We start from the raw sequence: 20,238 nt of genomic DNA on the forward strand, positions 1-20,238 counted from the left end.
TCGGCAGAGCAGACGCTGAATGCGCACTTTCATCTGGTTTGGTCTGCCGGCTTCCGTAGGCTCGTGAAGGCTCGTGAACGCGCAGGCTAATCATGTTTTGGCTAATCAAATGAAGGCTAATCATGTTTTGGGTGTACTATTCCTTTAAGTAAACATATCACCAAAATGAATGACAATTAGCAGGACCACTTATTTTGATGTCCAACCGGAAAAAAGAATATCCTCCACTATACCTTTAACTTATTTGTGTACTAATGAAAGATTATTTCAGTTCTATTAACATGAAATTGGCTGAAATGTAGGAGCACTTTGGAAACAAAGACCCAAAATCTCTAATCCTGGAAAGGGTAACGAAACAATTTCTAACCCTAAGGACCCCAGTAAGGCAAGTTTGCAGTGGCTGACCCTATTAGATCACATAAAGATCTCATTTGCTGTTCATTCAGCAGGTCAAAAAAGAATCCAAAATGATGCTGTCATCTCTTGTCTTAGTTCAAGAAGGGTTTCATTTTTGATCAAAGGTTTCGGTTATTTGGTCCTTATCTGTTGAAATACATTGAATTAGTTAAATTGATTGAGTGATCTGCCGTCCTTTTAACAGTAAGGTGATTATTAGTGCCCCTGTTTATTTCTTTATCACAAGCAAACCTCATTTAATCATTTTCACCTGCAAAATGGTAAATGTTGTACTGAAAGCTGTAAAATATATAAGCAAAGATAAATAGATTTTGGGGCTATTTGGAGTGGAGTCGAGGGTTAAAACCTTTTTCCTCAATAGAGTTAAATTGATTGATCATAGCTTGATTTTCAGTCTATTACATAATTCTGAATTGTGAAATGCCTGTTGCTGCAGGTCGTTTCAACAAACCCATTTGACTTTCTTCTGATCTAGATTAATTTGTAGGATTCTTTTAAAGACAGTCATAAAAAAAAAAAAATATATATATATATATATATATATATATATATATATATATATATATATATATATATATATATATATATATATATATATAATCCATTTTTCAAAGAGTCTACAAAGTTTTAAAGTCTACCAAAAATCATCATGCCTGGTCAGTGATATAACTGTCTAACTCTGTTTATCTTTAATTGAAATTTATCTCACTTTTATCTGTGTTCCTTTGAAGCTCTGTCTCATCTGATCTGAACTGGTTTGCACTGGATTGTGAAACAAGAAGCCTTTCTTAAGAGAAACGGCCTTATTTTCTCCAAGGGCTCTGCTTGTTCCACACGTTTAAGCCAAACAGACAAAACTTAAAGAGAATGTATTTAAACCATGCGTTTTCCACAAACAATATTTATGTACATTGGCTCTACAATGACGAAATTTACAGAACAACATCAGAAAAGCTGATAAAACTGTTTTTTCCTATTTACATCCTGTATAACACAAGTATTTATTCAATGCCACCTGGTTTTCTTATTCAATTGTGTGTGAATGTTTGTATTGTGTTAACAAAGAGCACAGATTTCCCAAAGGAAATGTGGTTGTCACACTTCAGGTGCCACTGCACCATTCTGCAGTCTTTGGGTTTTCAAACAGTCGGCAGGGGAATAACCAAAGTAAAGCTAGACAATGAGTGTGCATTTAGATCACCAGAATGTATGTGTGTGGCAAAAAAGCTCAGTGATCTTTGAAAGCAAAGCTCAGCAGGAACCAGAGTCTGAGACAGACACAGAGATCAGACGGGGACGGATGTAACACGTAGAAGCTACTCTGGTGGCATGACTGTGTGTGATAATGAAAGAGATGTTGGAGTTGAGGGAAACTGAGAGCAGACACTTTTCCATCTCTACTCCGCTGAGGTGTCTGGAAAGCAGACAGTAATGATGTTCTGTCTCTAAGCTATGCTGTCAGCGCAGCACTGGGTTCTACTCTATAAACGTACAAAAGGACAACATTCATGAGCATCAAATCACCTCAGATCCATAGAGGATGTTTGATGCCTTTCAAAAGCTGCTCAGTCTACAACGGAAAAGTGGTGCGTTGATCAATATCTTTCATGCAAAGGCTGCAGACATGGAAGGTTAAAGGACATTTAACCTTGTGTCACTTCCCCTACCTTGTCTGCATGTAAATGCTCTCTACATGTACATAATAATACTTCTAAATTCAGCAGCTTAGCCTTTGTGTACTTACCTTTGAGCTCTATTTAAAACTGGAAGAGCAATAAAATATAAAAGCCAGTCCTTATGTCATTACAAGCGTAATAATGACCTGTATGTCTTGATTGAGTTTATTTTTTATCCTGCCTCGAGCTCCTTGTTAAAAGCTTTAACAGTGTGTTCAGTCCAAGCCGTAAACTCTCCGTTTCCTGTGTGTCTCTCACACTCTAACACATTGAATAAACTCTGGCTGCGGTCATGTTTTGCAGGAGTTCATAATGTTCTTTGTTGAAATCAGTTTTCAAAGAGGGGGAATTAAGCATAGAGCCCTTCTGCTTGTGAAACTGCCATTTTCAGTTTAGTTTTGCCTAATTGAATTGTAAATTTAACCCAGTGTGATTATCAACCAATTACATTTAAATCACATTACCCAGTAATTAAAATTCAATGCAGGGCTGCATGGTGGTGCAGTTTGTAGCACTGTTGCTTTGCAGCAAGAAGGTCCTGGTTTAATTCCTGGCATATTGTCTGCAGGGGGTTTGCATGTTGTCCCCATGCATGTGTGGGTTATTTTTGGGCACTGTGGCCTCCTCTCATAGTTCAAAAATATGACTCTTTGCTTACCCGGTGTCTCCCTTAAGTGTGAGTGCGTGTGCATGGTTGTACAGCATAGATGATAGACTGGCGACCTGTCCAGGGTGCCTTCATAGACTGCTGGAGATACGCACCACCACCAGTGTGATCCTGATGGATATGTGGAAGAAGGATGAATGGATGGAGAAAATTCCATGAAATTACTGCACAGTATTAAGTTCTTGGATACAAGTGGTTGAAATGAGCTTCCCTCTTTGGGTTTGAGGGGCCTTCTCATAGAGGTAGGATAGGGTGAGGAGCTCTGCCATCTGGGAGGAGCAGCAGAGTAGAGCTGCTGCTCCTCCACATCGAGAGCAGTCAGCTGAGGTGGCTTGGGCGTCTGTTTCAGATGTCTCTCTAGGAGGGATGGCCCAACAATCACTGTTCCCCAAACGCAGTGGGTTTCACCCAGAATAAACAGAGGAGGAAGGTCTGAGCTCCTCCTGAGGCTGTTGCCCCCTAAGACTCGATTACAAATACAGAGCAGTTACACATCATTCCAACGTTAGGTAATACACAGCCTACTGTAGTTGAGTTATTACTTAATCAACATGTAATTTAGTTAGCATTTGCAATTCAATTTACATATAAAAAATGCAATTAAGTTCACTTATGCTATTAAACATATTGTACTGTATTGTGTTAACTGCTTTTGCTATACATTTAGACTGAATTTATACGTGATTATAATTTAACAGTTTATGATGCAATTACAACTCTGTCCAATTATCATACAATAGTTATCAATATTGTAAATATCACAAATATATTTGTGTAGAAATTATAACTACATAGTTCCTACTTATCAATTCAAATGTGATACAAAATCTAGTTTAAAGCAGCAATCCATAGCTTTGTTTTAACCATGTTAATCGTTTTTTGCAGATCATTATTCTGCAAGTGATGCGTATTGGTGCTTCGCGTGGGCAGCCCCTTTCAAAAACTATTTAACTTGAAAGGCTCAAATCTGTCACTGAGTGAGTCATGCGCCCCAGAACGCCTGTTAAGGCGGAGATAGAGTTGTTGTTAAGCAACAAAATGGATATAACACTTACCAGATCAGACATATTTTTGTTTTTTTGATGTAGATTTAATCTAAAAGGGGAGAACGTGAAACATTACTTTTCAATCTGTTGGTCTAAAGTTGTACAGAGAGAGACTGTTCAATTTTGTGACGCTGCAGTGTTGCCTGTTGTTTTCATGGGCACTAAACCTGTAGGTTAGGAGTCTAGCGCCCCTAGTGGCTAATAGTTACAGTACAAACTGTTGCTTTAAAAAAAAGTGGATTTTTGTTTTGTTCTTTCTTTTCTTTTTCTGCCCTCTGAGATTTTGGTAAGATCAAGGACATTTCAGCTTGAGTAAATCAGAGGAATGTGTGACAAAAGATTCTCAAGGTTCAGATTGTGGCCCCAAATTTTTAAAAAAGCTTTCATTTTGTTAATGTTGTAAGAAGAAGAAGAAAGAAGGTCAGATCTCCTAATGGAGATTACAGTTTTCTATTTTAAAGGGCAGCGGTTTTAAATCAGTCAGTCAGTAGGGGCAGATAATGACCCCCTAATGACACGCAAGAAAAATAAAATCAATGTTATGTAATATGTTCCTTTATTTATAGTATTTCCCAGCATTCGAGGAAGGGCTCTGTTTTATTCTGAGGTGTGGCTGAAGATTTTGTTGCTTGGATTAAGGTCAGTGGCTTTCATGCCAAACAATATTGTTTTCTTGAGGTGGTAGCATTATAAGGTGAGGTTTTGTGCAGTCAATTTTTCACATAATGAAACACACACTGTATTGGATCAAAGAGGGATGCCCTGGGTCAAAGTAAATCCACCTCCTCTCAAAGGATGCCTTGGCAGCTCTCTGTGTTTATCCCTGTTTGGGCTAAAACTTTATTGAGGAAAAAGAATCCAGCGTGGTTTAGAACACAGGGTGGGATGTAAGCAATAAAAAGCCTGCACTTCCTCTTAAAGACCGGAGCAGCAACTCTAGTCTTTCTTCTATTAGAGGCTTCTCTAATCACCAATGCACCAGAGAGCCAACAGAGTCCTGTCGCTTCTCTGCTCTCCTTCCTCTGACTTCCTTTCAGTGCCTTACAATGAAACCATTTGCTTCCCTGCAGGTTGCTACGACACTCTACCAGCACAACTCGAAATGCTTCCTTTTAACTTTGAAGGTGGATTTTGAGAGGGATGCAGCGGTAGGAAAGGAACAAAGATCGAGTGACCGACTGCTTCCCATAGCTTAAGAATCTTTCAGACATTTGGCAATGTTTTTTAAAGGTTCCTGATGGCCTAATGAGGATGTTAGTATCCTTGCAACACTTCAGAACCAGGCTGCAGGTAATTCAGTGAAACTAGTAAGGCTTTGTAAGATAGGGATACACTCTCTATATACGCAATCAGATGGCTCACTTCAGTTTAACTATTATGTTTGTTTTATAGTCGTCTCCTGTGAAGTGAGAATCTCCCCGAGGAGCCTTTGAATGAGCAGTTAGAGAGATGTCGTCCCCCTATGGGGGAGTCAATTACTCAGCAGACAAAAAGCCTAAATGAAGTCTTACTGCTACAGAATATCATATGAGTATATCATCTTTTCTATGCAAATACTGCTGCCTCTAGGTCAAGATTGACCGATCAATAATTAGCTCCATTGACATAAAAGCGTGAAATCTGCTCATTTTAAAATATTGCTTGTGTCAAATCAAGTGAATGCATTCTTTTTTGTTTTATGCTTTCACTTGGCATGCTATGGCAGGGTCCTCAATCTTTACCAGACATGATGGTTTTTAATAGTTCCTGCCAGGGTGTTTGCTTCCTTCCTCGTCCTCCTGCCACATCCATCTCGACCTGCCCTTGTCTCAAATCTAATCAACCTTTTGTTCCACCTCACACTGAACGGGCACAAACCTGCTTCCGCACAACTTTTTTTATTTCATCTGTCCTACTGAGTTCAATTTTTTATTTTTATTTTTTTTGTCCGTGCAGCCACTCGTCCTCCCCTCTGCGGCACCACTCCTCTTCATGACTGGTTCTATTTTTGCTTTTTTCCTCTGTTGTTTTAGCCCTTGATTATGTTGATTGGACTTAATTTGTGACTCTTCAAATTGTTTCAAAAGCAGCATTTTTCTCCCCTCTTGTCTCTCTGTGGAATTTATTACTGCTTTTTTTTTTAAAGTGCTGATTTAGCCCTGCTGTCACTCAGAACTGACATGAGCTCTGAATTGGTTTGGCTTGACGAGACATGTTGGTGAATTACCTGCCAATCATTTTGATCAAATTCATCCCCATAGACTCTTTCCAGGTTCTAATTAAATGCGAATGTCAAACAAGCACTGTTTTCTTAATTTGGCTTCATCTGACATCTCCTCAATGTTATCTGGATTCTGCTTAAATTCTATGGCTGCTTCTCCCACCATCAGCAGCTCTGTCCTCTAACCCCATTGTTAGAGTTTTGAAATCTTTTGACCCCATAGGTGCTAAGTTTCTTTTATCTCCCAACTCGAAACTTAAATAAGTACTGCAAATGGAGTTTGTAATACATATTAAAGACCACCTTGACCAGCTGTAGCGCAGCATGTTTGATGGTCACAAATCAGAGCCTTGTGCTGTACAGTGTGAGGTTTGCTGACTGTTGGGCTTTGCTGCGATTGGGTTCTTTTGGCTGTCAGACTGCAGCCTCAGCAGTACAGAACAGAGGGAATATGATGAAGAGTGGATTTCCTGATACCATACTGTAAGATTTTCATTGACTCACAGTAATAATAACATCTAGATAGTTTTTAAAGAAGCATTTCTATGAAAATATTTTGTGACTCTACTTTTAAAAAGGCTCAGAAGTGATTCTTACTGGCTTTACTGGGTTAATTAATATGACACAAAACATACAGTTCACACTGTCAAAGGTGAAGACATCCAGAGAACAAAAGCCAAAAGTTTATTCAACTATTGTCACCCATTCCAGGTAGGCAATAAAAAGTTCTACTGGATTCACTTTGTATTAGTCTTTTTCCTGATTCACAAAGGTAGGCAGCAGCTTGACAAAGCCATGATGGCAATTATTTTACATCCAAGTAGTATGCAGATCTTTAATAGTATGGTATCGGCCGATACTACACAGCCAGGTATCGCGTATCGGGGCCAAAAAATGGCATTGCCACAACACTAATAGATGAAAACGTTTTGGTGGGCCATTATTGGCCTTAACATGCTGTATTAACGCCAGACTTTAATCAGGTAATAAACAAAATATCGTTGTTAATCTATTCGCAAAGTTGGTTTGGGAGCTGTGTCTATAGCTATGAGTTAGTGCAGATGTAAGGGGGGAGAACAAATCAGTCTTTGGCGTAGGCCTACTGTTAACACATCGAACTTGGCATTCCAACATGGATGCTGCTATAAAGCCACCTGGTTTGCTTCAGGGAAGTACCCACTTGTTTGACGCCCATCAGCATTGTTGAAGATGATGGGCGTCAGCTTGTACAAACTCCCTGCAAACTGGCGAACTATCATAAGGAGAATACATGATCAGGAGAAAGTCGCGAAAGATAAGAAGTTGATTGAGGTGACGTGTTTAGCACTAACGGTCCACCACTGGTCATCTGTCAAAAATGATAACTACACCATAAGACTATTTCTAAACACAGATTTTAGTATTATCCTTAAATGCTGTTGCCCCAAAGTTTGGCCCCCTAAGTTCAGAGATGGGAAGTAACGAAGTACAAATACTTTGTTACTGTACTCAAGTAGATTTTTCTGATATTTTTACTTTACTTTACTACTTATTTTTATGGCGACTTTTTACTTCTACTCCTTACATTTTTACACAAATATCTGTACTTTCTACTCCTTACATTTTTAAAAATTGGCTCATTACTTTAGTTTTCAATCATTTCGATGGAGTTACCGTTACTATTTTTCACGTCATCAATACCAAATTCAATCTAATTGGATGGGAATCTACGTTGCATTTGACGCACCACTACAAGATGAATCGACAGATTCAGGGGTATTCATTCGCGGCAAATCATTGCAGCTTGGTGGCGGTGGCGTTAGCATAGTAGTATGGACGACGAGATGATTGAAAATGAACACAACGGAGATCTAGTCCTATTGGCAGACATCCATTTAAAATGTAGGCAACGGCATAAAAAAAGTGGTTTCTACTTTTACTTTTATACTTTAAGTAAATTTACAAGCCTGTACTTTGTTACTTTTACTTAAGTAAAGAAGTTTAATCAGTACTTCCACTTTTACCAGAGTATTTTTTAACACAAGTATCTGTACTTTTACTCAAGTACGGAAAGTGAGTACTTTTGCCATCTCTGCCTAAGTTTGTCTGCCTGAGTGACTGGTAGAAATAGAAAAAATAGAGCTTGGACTGACTGACACAAAGCTACTGACTGTAAACAGTTCATCATGACCGATGAAGGCCTGCAGTTCAGAATTCATGTGTTTCCGAATAAACAGTTGTCAAACACAAATACATCTTATAGAATATTATTTACTTTCATCACCAGTTATCATAGTAGAAAAGCTTTCTCAAGCAGTTTGTGATTAATTTTGGAAACAGGAGATGAGCCCCTGGTCTAATGTGCCACTGGCTTGAGAAACCCGTTCAAAGACTTACTTTTACTTATTATATAGGTAGCACACACATATCATCCTTATCCTATTGCATTCTTATCTTATTTTATTCTTATATCTTATTTGTTCTTCTATGTTCTTATTAGTCTCTCTCCTGTAATGGTTGCACTGTAAGAAAAAAAAAATCCCACAAGGGATTAATAAAATAATTCTGATTCTGATTCATGAAGCCCTTTGACAGAATTCAAATGATCCATTTTAATCTAGATTAATTCCAAGACTACAGTGAGATTAATCTAGATTAAAAAAGATTAATCTATGTCCACCACTATTTTTTTTTTTTTTTTTTTACAATTTTAACGATTATTTCCATAATCAATTAATCATGATTAATCCAGTAATTGTTTCAGCCATAATGTTTAAGAACAAAGATGATAGACCAACCCATTTAGGACTATAACAGCAGTTACTAAGAGACAACACTGTAATGGAGTTTTTTTTTTTTTTTTTACAAAGAAACGGTTAAAACAAGCTCTAAAAATGATGGATGACAGAGGAAGGACAAAGTTCTCAGAGTTGCAGCAGTTGTGAAATAATGAAAGACTGAACAGCTACTTTTAAATCATGACATCTTGGAAAGTATTTAAGTTTAACAACAATATTCTATAGTAATAGCATTTTTTTCCATTATGTGTGTGCTGGTCTGTTTGTCTGTACTGTGAAAAGGGTATTTGCTTTTTTCTCTGTTTTCTTTTTGCTTGTGTATTTCTTTCTGCTGCATAACGCAATTAATCTTGAGCTTAAAGACCTGAACTTTTAATAAGACATTTTCCTATAATAATGGGTATGATAATTGTCCTAGGTGATTTTCTAATAGCTAGCAGAGTTTGTTGTTCCACATCCTGAATAAACCAAGCTGACCATCACTCTTACACCATCATGTTCTGCTGTCTGTATCATTTTATTTCAATTAAATACTACAGTAGTTTATTTGCTGAATTAAAACAAATCCAGGCAGTTCTAGTTTTCTGTTCTTAGTCCTTTCTGTGTTGTTCCAAAACAATTTGAGGGATTATCATCCCTCAAATTGACAACATTTTTGTCAAAGTAAAGTTTTACTTTGATTAAGACCAAAAATAACTTAATATGCTTTTTGGTTTGCAACCCCATGTCCCATTAGAACCTCCCTATCCATGCCATTTATGTCCTACATCTATCTTTCTGGTGGAAATTTAACACTGACCTTAACTTCTTTCGCTTCAGCTGTGGTTTAGTTCCCTGTGGTTTAGTCCATTGTTTCTTTATATCAAGAAATACATTTCTTTTTTCAACACTTTTTTTGCATGCTTCATTCTGTCAGGTTATTTCTAAAATAATTATTTCTTGTACATCTATGGAAGTGATCTGACCTTCATCCTATTAAAAAAGCATTATTTATTTTTTTTTAGCTGAAGATGGTGTATGATATTGATGCCTGAGTCACAAATACCTTTTGGAATTCAATGCATTTGTTGCCTCCAATGGCAAAGTGCAGAGAGGCGAGAAATGAATTCGGAATTAAACTGTGACTCTTATTTATTCATCCAGTGATTTTGCAGCAGAGCCCCTGTTTCATTGTTCTGCATAGAGACACAGGTCATGTGGGACAGCTGGACAAACAATGAGGGGATGGAGGCCGTGTGCATCTATTGTCATTGTGTCATTCCATCATTAACAAAAAGAACCCAATGATGCTTAAAAAAATGCTATATTCCTTTTGTGCCATCTCCATTTGCCTCACGAGACAAAGGAACCCACAATCTAAACAGGCCATTTCCTTCCTCGTGTTAATTCATCATCTTCGATTGAATTAGAGGAATAGATCTATTAGTCAAGATATTCAACAAATCAAATTTTCTAATTTCCCTGCATTCCAGGTTGTGTAAATTGCAGAAATTTGGAGTAAAGAACTGCTTCTTTGTGCCTTAAAGTGCAGCTGTGCACATCAACCCCCTGTTAGCTCTTAATGGTGGCAGGAGGGAGGGTGACTCTATGGCCACAGCCACATTCCTTCGATTGCACAGATATTTTTACAAGTCTCCTAATGAGAGCTGGCTGTTTAACTGAGAACTCTTTAGCTGCAAGAAAAAACTTAAGAGTAGGGCATTGTATCTCTGGATTAGATGGATAAATAGAAAATGTAAGATTTAACAACAAAAAGATGTCTGTCTGGGGAGCAGGGCCTAATAAGCACGTATGTTCACCTCTCAACAGTTGATTTTAGCTGGGTATGGGTCTCCAGTCAGCCTTCTACAATTCATTTTTGTGTATAATTCTCTGAGCAGCCCTCCTCATGTGATAAGGGGAGGTCGCAGCTGTGTGGAAAACCCAGGGGGAAACTATATGCCAATATGCATGCATAACTGAAGATCAGGACTCATTTGCATCAGCAGAGTGCGGTCAAGCTGCAGCATGTACGAATGTTGGGCACTGCGCCTACTTTAATGTGTTTTGCATGTGTTAATAACCTTTAGATCGCCTCTCAGGGAGTTTTTAATTGATCAAAACAGCCATATGGTTGGGATGAAAATGCTTGTGAGGTTAAAATCTACAAACAAACAAATACTCACAGAAATCCTTTTAAAGCTGTGAAAGTCTAATAAAATGGGTTGTTGTGTGTTACAGGTTCTTCTTATTATGACAATGTTAGGCCACTGGCGTACCCCGACTCTGATGCTGTTCTCATCTGTTTCGACATTAGCCGACCAGAAACATTGGACAGCGTCATTAAAAAGGTCAGTGTTTTTATTTCTGTTCTCTGAGGCTTTACATCAGCATTTCATAAGTGCTTGTAGAGTAAAACCAACCAGATCACCATCTCATAATAATGAATGCCTGTGCCAGCAGCTTTTCTTGCCCCAACAGTTGATCAAATGGGAGGTTACAGCCTCTCGCTCCTTTCTTTCATCAAAACGTCCATGGGTACTTGACCTGCACTGCCAATAAGAAATGAAAGGTCAGCGAGGAGAATGGGAGGAGAGGCTTAGCAGTTGGGTGGCTTCAAGAAATATATCTGAAATGCAAATTAGTGCGGCATATCCCAAGAGCTGTTTCAGAGCCTGCTGCAACAAATGGGGATTTTTTTTATTTTATTTAAATTTCATGTTTAGCTATAAACATTTAGGCAAAATGTCAAAAAGTCATTGTGGTGGGAGCAACAGTAGGGTGGATATCTGTGGTTTGGTGAACCTTTTTTTTTTTTTTGGACCACAAATAGTCAAATATCCATGGTGGTTAAATACACACATTGATGGCTTCTCTTTGCATGCATGTGTGTCATGTAAACCAGGCCTTTCTTTTTTTACAAGCGTCGCATCTTGAAACCATGTGTGCGTCTGCCTTTGAATTACACGCTTAGCAGGCTAGACGGTGTTCCCATGGCCCTCTGTTGACGTGTTTACTGGTCTGTGGGTAGCTGGTAAAACTCCTTTCAAGACTTTGCTGGTCTAACTCAAGATGCCCCATCTTGGTGGCCTCTGTCAACAACAGGGAGCGTTGTCGTTCGTTTTAGCATTTTCCCAGGAATTACTTTGCAGGAGGGACTGCCATGACCCCTGACCTTTCATTGTCACCCTGGTAATCCCTGCAACTTAGGAGGCGCATGGTTAACCTGTTGCACAGTCCCCATCCTAAATAGACTCTTGACCCTAAGAAACGTGGAGGTCTTACAGGTCACTAGATGACAGCTGGGGGAGGAGAGAGGGTTAAACAATCAAAGCTTTTGACTGGGGCATATCGACAGAATGGGTACTGGCTCAAAAGGTTAAAGGTGGTGCTAAGCGTGAGGGATGAACGAACACCTTGACATTTTGCACGCGGCAGGCTGTGTAAGTCTACACTGTTTTGTATTTTGGTCGTAGAGAAAAGAGACAGTGTTGATTCAGCTGCTTTTCAGAGTGACATTTAATCTTGGAGTGATTTTTTTTAAAAAGAAAGAAGTGTCTTATTCTTTCTGAGAAAAATCTGAAATTGATCAGTTGACAGAATGTATGAGGAATGTGTGATATCCTTCAGGTAGACAGCATGAGATGACATGGTTCAGTAAAACGTTTAGCATTCCTCTGCTTTTTTTTAAATTATTTTTACTGGCATATCAAGGATGACTCAAGGAAGATTGAAATGAGGATCAAATGAGATGAATAAATTCAGTGGTTGTTCAGAATAACCCATGCCATAGTGGAACATGGGGGGAATTACATCATAACATCATAGTGTGGGAAACATTTCTTCAGTGGGATGAGGTGAATCTTTTCTTGTGATATGTAGACCAGTTTATGATGGATCATTAAAAAACAGAACAATTAAAATCCTGTTTTCATAAGCAAACTTCACAGTTGCTTGCACTGTACCTGCAACTAAAAAGCATTCATCAGTAGTTATTTACAGGTTTAACTTAGTAGTGATTTTATTCTCTCACAATATTATGCAAACAACTCTGATCTGGACTAAAAGGTGATAACATTAGAGCTAAAACAATCAGCAAACAAGGATCCAGTCTCTATTAGAATTTGTTTTTGAAGAAATAAACATAGAGAGACTAAAACTGAATTTTATTTTATGAGGCCAGGGAAACCAATTCATATAAACACTGTTTTGCTAAGTGTTTTATTTGTCTCAGTTTAATAATATTGTATACAACAATTATTATTTTTTTTTTTTAGATTGTGCATCTCTAGCATTTTGTACTCTGCTGGAGGCTTTGCAGCCATCAGAAGGAGATAGAATATTCATACACGGAAATAACAAATGTATTGATGAGGAGGATGTCTCTTTTTGTAGTTGTGTTTTCTGGCTGATATTTTATATATTTGATGATGAGGGTCTCTGAGCAAACAACCAATAAAGCCTTTACTATCGTCAACTATGTGGCATGGGTCTTCAATATGAGGTTGTATCACTGTACGCTCATTGGGGATTGTTTTAGCATGATGCGTCCTTTGAATAATCATTTATCCATAATTCTTAGTGTGCAGTCAATACTAAATGTGTCTGTTTTTAGCTGAGCTTTTAAAGAAGTTTAGCAGAAGCTGACCAGAGTTTCATATTGTATAAAGCTTTGACATGCAAATATTTGATTCTATTCAGGTTCTCTTTGGGAACAATACCAGGGGAGAAGAACCGTGTTCAAACTGTTTCTATCTTTTATTATTTCTGCTCTTAGCAGTCATTATTTTTTCCTCCAAAGAAGAAGCCAAGTCACACCGGGTGTGACTAAGCTCTCATCATAATAGAGGATTTTACTCGTTATATTGATGATTAGCCCAACCAAATTACTAACTGTAGAAATAGTTTTTTTCTGTGTGACGTCTAACTTAACTAGTAGTTTTCCAATACAATACAGCACGAGATAAAGGCTCTAAGCTCTATGGTTTAAAACAGGACAACTTTGTTGTGATCTGCTCAGCCGGCCATTATCCCCAGAAGGTTTTGTGTTTGCTCGTTCTCACACAGCCTGCTTGAACCACAGATGAGTCTTGACTTGTTGCAGAAGCTACAGTTTTTCTGTTAAAGCCCTCATTAATAAATATCTCAGTGATACAGAACACGTCCAACATTCAGTCTTTTAAAGGTTTTTAAAGACAAGGTTGCTTTTTCTGATGATTGATTTTAAAGTCGACTTGGCCTCACAACACTATAATTGTGTAGCATAATCTATTATAGATCAGTCAATGGCAGGTATTTTTAAATCCATAGAATGTAATATAACTCCTGAAGAATCAGTAACTCTTTGTATCATTGGCTTAGGAGGAGTTCTGTGAAGTTAATAATCTGCAGTCAAAATCTTACCAGTAGTTTAATCTGCACTTGGATTATTCGATTTTCTGAATTCTTGGTTCACCCGAGTTTTGAACCATTTGCTAGACAGCCTATATGCTAAGTATTAGTATGATGGTAAAGACCTCTGTTTTAAACATTCCTTCCAAAGACTGCTTTGGTATGTAGGAACGGTGGGATTTTGTTAATGAATTTGTCTGATGCAAAGTTCTGCAGTTGGAGGATTAGCTTCAGTTAAATTTCAAACGTATGCGGCTGACCCTTTTAACAGAGGTGAGATACCTAACATCTGATACCAACTCAACAGAACCCCACATACAAAAATCCAAAGTATTACCTCAAGTTAACAAAGACTTAATTTATTTCTGTATTGTTTTGTTTTTCATTATGATAAAACTTATACAGCGAAAAAAAAAGTTGAAAATCTTTTCCAAGAAAAAATAATTTGAGAATGTAAAATCTTTTTGAAAATATAACTTGGTTACTTTTACACAGAGGTGTCAAAAGTATTAATGTTTATTACTCAAGAAGAAGTATAAATCCTACTGTTTAAAACACTTTAAGTAGTTTTAAAAATGGTACTTATATACTTAATACTTAAAACTTAAAGTATAAAAGTAAAAGTAATGCAGGGAAAATGTTAAGGACATTGCACTAGCCTATTAAAGGAACACTTTTCATCAATTCTGGATGATAACTTCCTTATACTTAATTTTCTTAGTTTTATAACAAATGGCAAAAGTGTTATATTTATCTTTACATCATCTTGAAAAGCTTTTTTTTTTGTATATGGTGAACACATACAAAAATACCAAGTCCAACCACAAAGAAGTCTGAATAAAACAAGAGTCTATTTTTTAAGTAGAAAGAAGTAGAAAGTAGAGATAATTGTAAAAATTAATGTAAGGAGTGGAAGAAAAAAGTTTAAAATAATTACTACAGTAAAGTATAGATCTATAGTATAGATATTTGTACTTAGATACTTGTCACCTCTGCTCAATTAAATAATGTTCATTATTTTAATATTTCATCTCCTTAAGAGTCAGAGATTTAAATTGTATCTCAGTTTTTTTTTAAATTATGTGTGATGAGGAATCTGTACATTTTTTGTTTTGTTTGTGTGTCTGCAGTGGCAAGGAGAGACACAAGAGTTTTGTCCCAATGCTAAAGTGGTGCTGGTGGGATGTAAGCTGGACATGAGGACAGACGTCAACACCCTGAGGGAACTCTCCAAGCAGCGACTAATCCCTGTCACTCATGAGCAGGTGAGAAAAGCTAGAGATGGATATCTGAGATGAAAAGGAGGGCTGGGATAAAAACAGCAGTAGGGATTCCTCAAAGAAAGCTTCCTGAGAATCCTTGAACGAAACACATCTAACAACGGGTAACAAATGCAAGAAAAATCAGAAGGGACATTAATTCTGTTTGAAATTCTTAGCGAGGTGGTAAGCAACACCATCAGCTACCACATGTGCACTATAAGCGCTGCAGAGAATCCTTTGAGGTAGCTTTGCTGGGGTTAGTATACTGACCAGAATTTGCTGAGATGTAGTTCAAAGCTGCTTATTTCAAAGGCTGCCAAAAACAAGCAGTGAGTGGAGTTTACGTGTGAGATTATCATGCATATAGGGTTTTTAAAAAATGCTAAATGAATAGAAAACGGACATTGATAAACGGCGAGTACTTTTATCGCCTGCGCCGTGACCTCTAAGCAAAGGATGCTGGGAGAGGAGGATAGGAGTGTAAAGATAAACTGTTAGTGTTGGAACTTTTTTTTTTAGATATACAAAAATGGAGGCTTTTCCAAAAGTTTGGCAGCATGAAGAGATAAAACATAGAAAACACAGATAAACAGAATTGAAGATCTACACTAAACAGTTGTTTTGCTCCCGTTTTGTTGTATATTTGTATCTAGACGGCTGTGTTTGAAGTTTAACAGCGGCTATCAGAGCTGTGCACACAAGCATTTCAGAGCTCTAATCCAATAGGTTGCATTGTTATCCTGTTGTTGATCTCAAATTGATTTAGAACAGAGCTGAAGGGTCAGACAATAGTGACCACTGGGTGAACTCCAGATATTTCCACTCTTATCGGTCTGAGATTCGATCAGTAGCCCCCCTCCACCTGCCCAGTTGAATCTAAAACCATTCTTCCTCCTGATGAGGGCTTCATTGCTCATTACATGAACCTCAGAGCGCGCTGTGTGATAGAAATCAAACCAAGTGAGCCAGGGATGTAAAAGTAGTTTGGAAAACACGTGTTTTTAGCTATGTTCTGCCGGTTACAATCTCTACATGCATATTAAAAGCTGCTCACTCTGAAGTGCATCACTGAGTGGGGCCAAGGGATGTTAAAATTAAATTTGTTTCATTTGATCCTAAACAAGCAATTCACAGTCTTAATTATCTGTGTATGGTGTAACATTACTCAGGTGTAATCCTAGGAGCTAGATTAGTTCTGTTTGAGTTTAGTCTCTCTGACAAATGAAACAATCTAAGAAAACTGCTGCTCAGATTCTTTTTCTTTTACAACTGACTGGGAATTAAACATTTGTGTTATTCAATTGTCAGATAAAAAATCTCTGGGACCCTGATATTTTTTTTAAAGTTACCTTTAGGGTTCAGCGCTCTACATTAATTTTTAACTATTCCTTAAACTATCACAACATTTTTATTTTAACTTTTGCTTCTCTTATCTCCATCCATCCATCCATCCATCCATCCATCCATCCATCCTTCCACGGACTGGAAGGATTTTTCCATGTACAACGGCCCACTTACGAACAGCCCCCCTCCCAAAAAAAATAAAAATAAAAATTGAAGCACAGTGAAACGTGCGTCTCAGATGTTGCCAGATGTCACTGACTCACGTTTTCCAGCCCAAGAAATTTTCATAAACCATCTGGATATATGAAATATCACCCAATTTGGACCAAAGTCTATTGATCTCTTAGGCCACAAATCTAAAAAAAAAAAAATATTTTTACCCATAGCCGGCCACCTTAAATTCCTAAACAACCGAGATGGCCATCCTAAACAAGGCACGTAAGACAGGAAACTTTAGCCTTTGGATGCAAAACCCCATCAAGCACCGCAACATATTTTTGCAAAATATTCGATCATAAAAATAAGAGGAACATCGTAGTTTGCTTTAAAAAAAACATTTTAGTTTTATTATAATTTAGGTTCTTGCAAGGATTATACAGTTTGAGGAAATAGAAAATTAGACTATATGCAAACTGTCACAAGTAGGTGTATGACAAGGGGCTGGTGTAATTTAAGGAGGGCCGGCCCTCGCATACTTAAAATACTGTAGAACCGGCCCTCTCTGCCCGCTGTTTCAGATTACCAGTCCGAGGCTCCATCGCTCCATCCATCCATCAATCCATCCATCCATCCATCCATCCATCCATCCATCCATCCATCCATCCATCCATCCATCCATCCATCCATCCATCCATCCATCCATCCATCCATCCATCCATCCCCTGATACAACATCCAACAGCTTAAGCTCCTTCAGTTGAGCACCAACTTTACTTGAAACCAAGCTTTTAAGAGATCACTTTTTTTTCTTAATAAAAAAAAAAAAAAATTCGATCAAATTTGTCTTTATGCCAGATTGTTTGAAACAATGCCTGATGGTGTGATTTGAAAGTGATTCTAGGCTAAATTGTCTGCACTTTTCAGAACAACACTTACTCATCTGTAAATGTTTGCATGAACTTTTATAGCTCAAATTTAGTGTCGTACAAAATTACAAATATTGTTCTGGAGTCACTTAGCTTCATACAAGTGAATATTCTATCAATGCTAAAAATAACATACCTTGAAAGACCCTCAGAAAGCCAGAGGAGCTGTTGATTGAAACGACTTTTTAATGATTGCTATAAACTCTGTATGCTTAGAAGTTAAATATATACGGGCTCTATATATGCAGATGCCTCAGGTGGGTTTAGAAAGTGGCAGCATGAGGATCTGTTTTCTAGCAGGATGCTTTCTACCATTTTGTAACTTAGCAGTCAATGATGAGTTGGCGCCCCCTGCTCCCCATTGAGCTTAGGAAGAATTGTTTCAATGCTTTATGCAAACCTGCATGCAGATTTTCCCACAGAACTTAGATTATGCTACAGTGAAAGAATAACATGGTCCTACTTAAAAGGCTATTTATCAAAGTTTGCATGCATAAAAAAATGAATAACATTTTTAAAAAGCTACAAGAATAATAAAATATAAGAAAGATTCTTGAAGCTGAAATATTTTAAAAATCCTCATTCCAGTGTCTTCTCGTTTCAAGTAACTGCTATTGGGTTAAATTGTACTTCTCTTTCAATGTTCCAGGGAAGCGCGATTGCCCGACAGATCGGGGCTGTGGCCTATGTGGAGTGCACCTCCAAGGTTTCTGAGAACAGCGTCCGGGACGTGTTCCACATCACTACCCTAGCATCAGTGCGGAGGCCACACAAGCCACAGCTAAAACGCAGTAGTTCCCGCAAAGCCCTGAAAAGGGTGTCACAGCTGCCTCTGCCACCTCTAACCAGTCGGACTGAACAAACGGACCAAGCCCCGGCCATCCGGAAGGACCGGGCCAAGAGCTGTATCCTAATGTAGAGTTCAAGGCTCAATCTTATGCAGTATATATGTAAATACACAAAAACAGAAATATATGAAAGAGAAAATCTATTTATTATTTGATGTTTTTTCTTTTGTTCATAATTTTTTTCACTGTAGATAAGGAGAAAGGCGCTCCATGAAAACAAATTGTTTGGATTTTATTTCCCCCCTTTTGCCGATTCTGTGCATAATTTAGATGCTGTTCTTCTTTTTTGTGTTGTTGTTTTGGTAAATTGGACTAACCCTGCGGAAATGCAGAAGCTACGATAGTGGAAGCAACATGTTGTTGGAGGGAATTAAAGGGAAATTAATTTCCTGGGAAGGATGCCGGAGCGGAGAGCAGAGAGTGGCCTTGTGAGGGGGAGCCGGGTTTGTTCAGGATATCTGCAAATTAAACTTGCTGTATTCTCTGACATTGTTGCCTAGCAAAGGTACGCCGCCTGAAGTAACTTCCTGTTGCCATATTTGCCAGGAAAACAAGCAAAGCCAATGTTTATGCTGAAAGTGGACACTGCTGTTTTACTGAATGATGACTGGCTAATGAAAGCTGGAATTGGAGATAGACTGCAGTATTGTTCATGTGTGTGAGTGTGTGAGCACTATCACCAAAAGTGCATTTTACGAAAAATAAATATTGTATTTCTTCTTTTATTTTAAAACTGATTCAATGAAATTAAAGCCGTTTACACTATTTGAATGCTTCTTGGTGGAAAAATAAAAAGCTAAAAAAAATTGAGTTATTTTTTTGTACTTAGAAAGTAAAATTTCCATTAAAATTGTATTGAATTGTTTTCATGATATGAAAAGTCTTGGAGTTACAGATCGATTTCTTTTGTTTCTGGTGTTTGTTTTTGTTCTAATGTCTCAAATATTTTATTTTTTGTATCTGACAAAGATCACTTCAGTAAATACAAATTAGGATTTCATCAATAAAAGAAAAAAGCAACCTGGAACCTTAAACCCAATTGAACTTGTATGACAACTGCCATCATGTGTTTGTGATAACTGCCAGTTTTTGACGTCACTGTGAGAGGATATTGTACCCCTCTATAAGGAGAATTGATTTATCTCAGCTGCACTGGTTGGTTGTTAAGCATTAACGAACATACTTAACTCTGGCCTCTCAAACTACCTTGTTAGATATATTTTTTGAGTAATTTGCTGTTGCTTCTGCAGAACTTTTTTAAAATGGAGTGCAAAATGTATGGTTCCAAGTATTTCTGTGAGCTGTCCCCTTCTTGGAGCTAAGCAAACCCAGGCAATAATGATGCTGCCACCAACAAGTTTGACTGTGGGTATGGTTTTATTTTCTCGGAAAATATCCTCCAGTGAGCTGGATCTGCTGGCAGGGGAGGAAGCCAGGGGCCAGGGCTGCCCTTTGTCACTGGTTCTGTTCATTACATTTATGGACAGAATTTCTAGGCACAGCCAGAGACAGGAGGTTGTCCAGGTTGGGGACCTCAGGATATTATC

The 20,238-nt window shown here is 37.9% G+C and overlaps 1 protein-coding gene across 1 annotated transcript in view; it reads left to right on the forward strand.

Moving 5' to 3' along the window:
- The window catches only part of rnd2 (Rho family GTPase 2), a 36,332-nt gene extending 16,835 nt beyond the window's left edge, over positions 1 to 19,497 (forward strand). The window contains exons 3-5 of the mRNA XM_038284397.1: positions 11,004 to 11,113; positions 15,284 to 15,418; positions 18,493 to 19,497. Of these exons, the coding sequence (XP_038140325.1) occupies positions 11,004 to 11,113; positions 15,284 to 15,418; positions 18,493 to 18,762 (515 nt within the window). The 3' untranslated portion in view covers positions 18,763 to 19,497. The remainder of the gene's footprint in view (positions 1 to 11,003; positions 11,114 to 15,283; positions 15,419 to 18,492) is intronic.
- The last annotated feature ends 741 nt before the right edge of the window (positions 19,498 to 20,238 follow it).

Source organism: Cyprinodon tularosa, unplaced genomic scaffold (genome assembly GCF_016077235.1).
Source record: "Cyprinodon tularosa strain WSP-4 unplaced genomic scaffold, ASM1607723v1 ctg105, whole genome shotgun sequence".
NCBI lineage: Eukaryota > Metazoa > Chordata > Actinopteri > Cyprinodontiformes > Cyprinodontidae > Cyprinodon > Cyprinodon tularosa.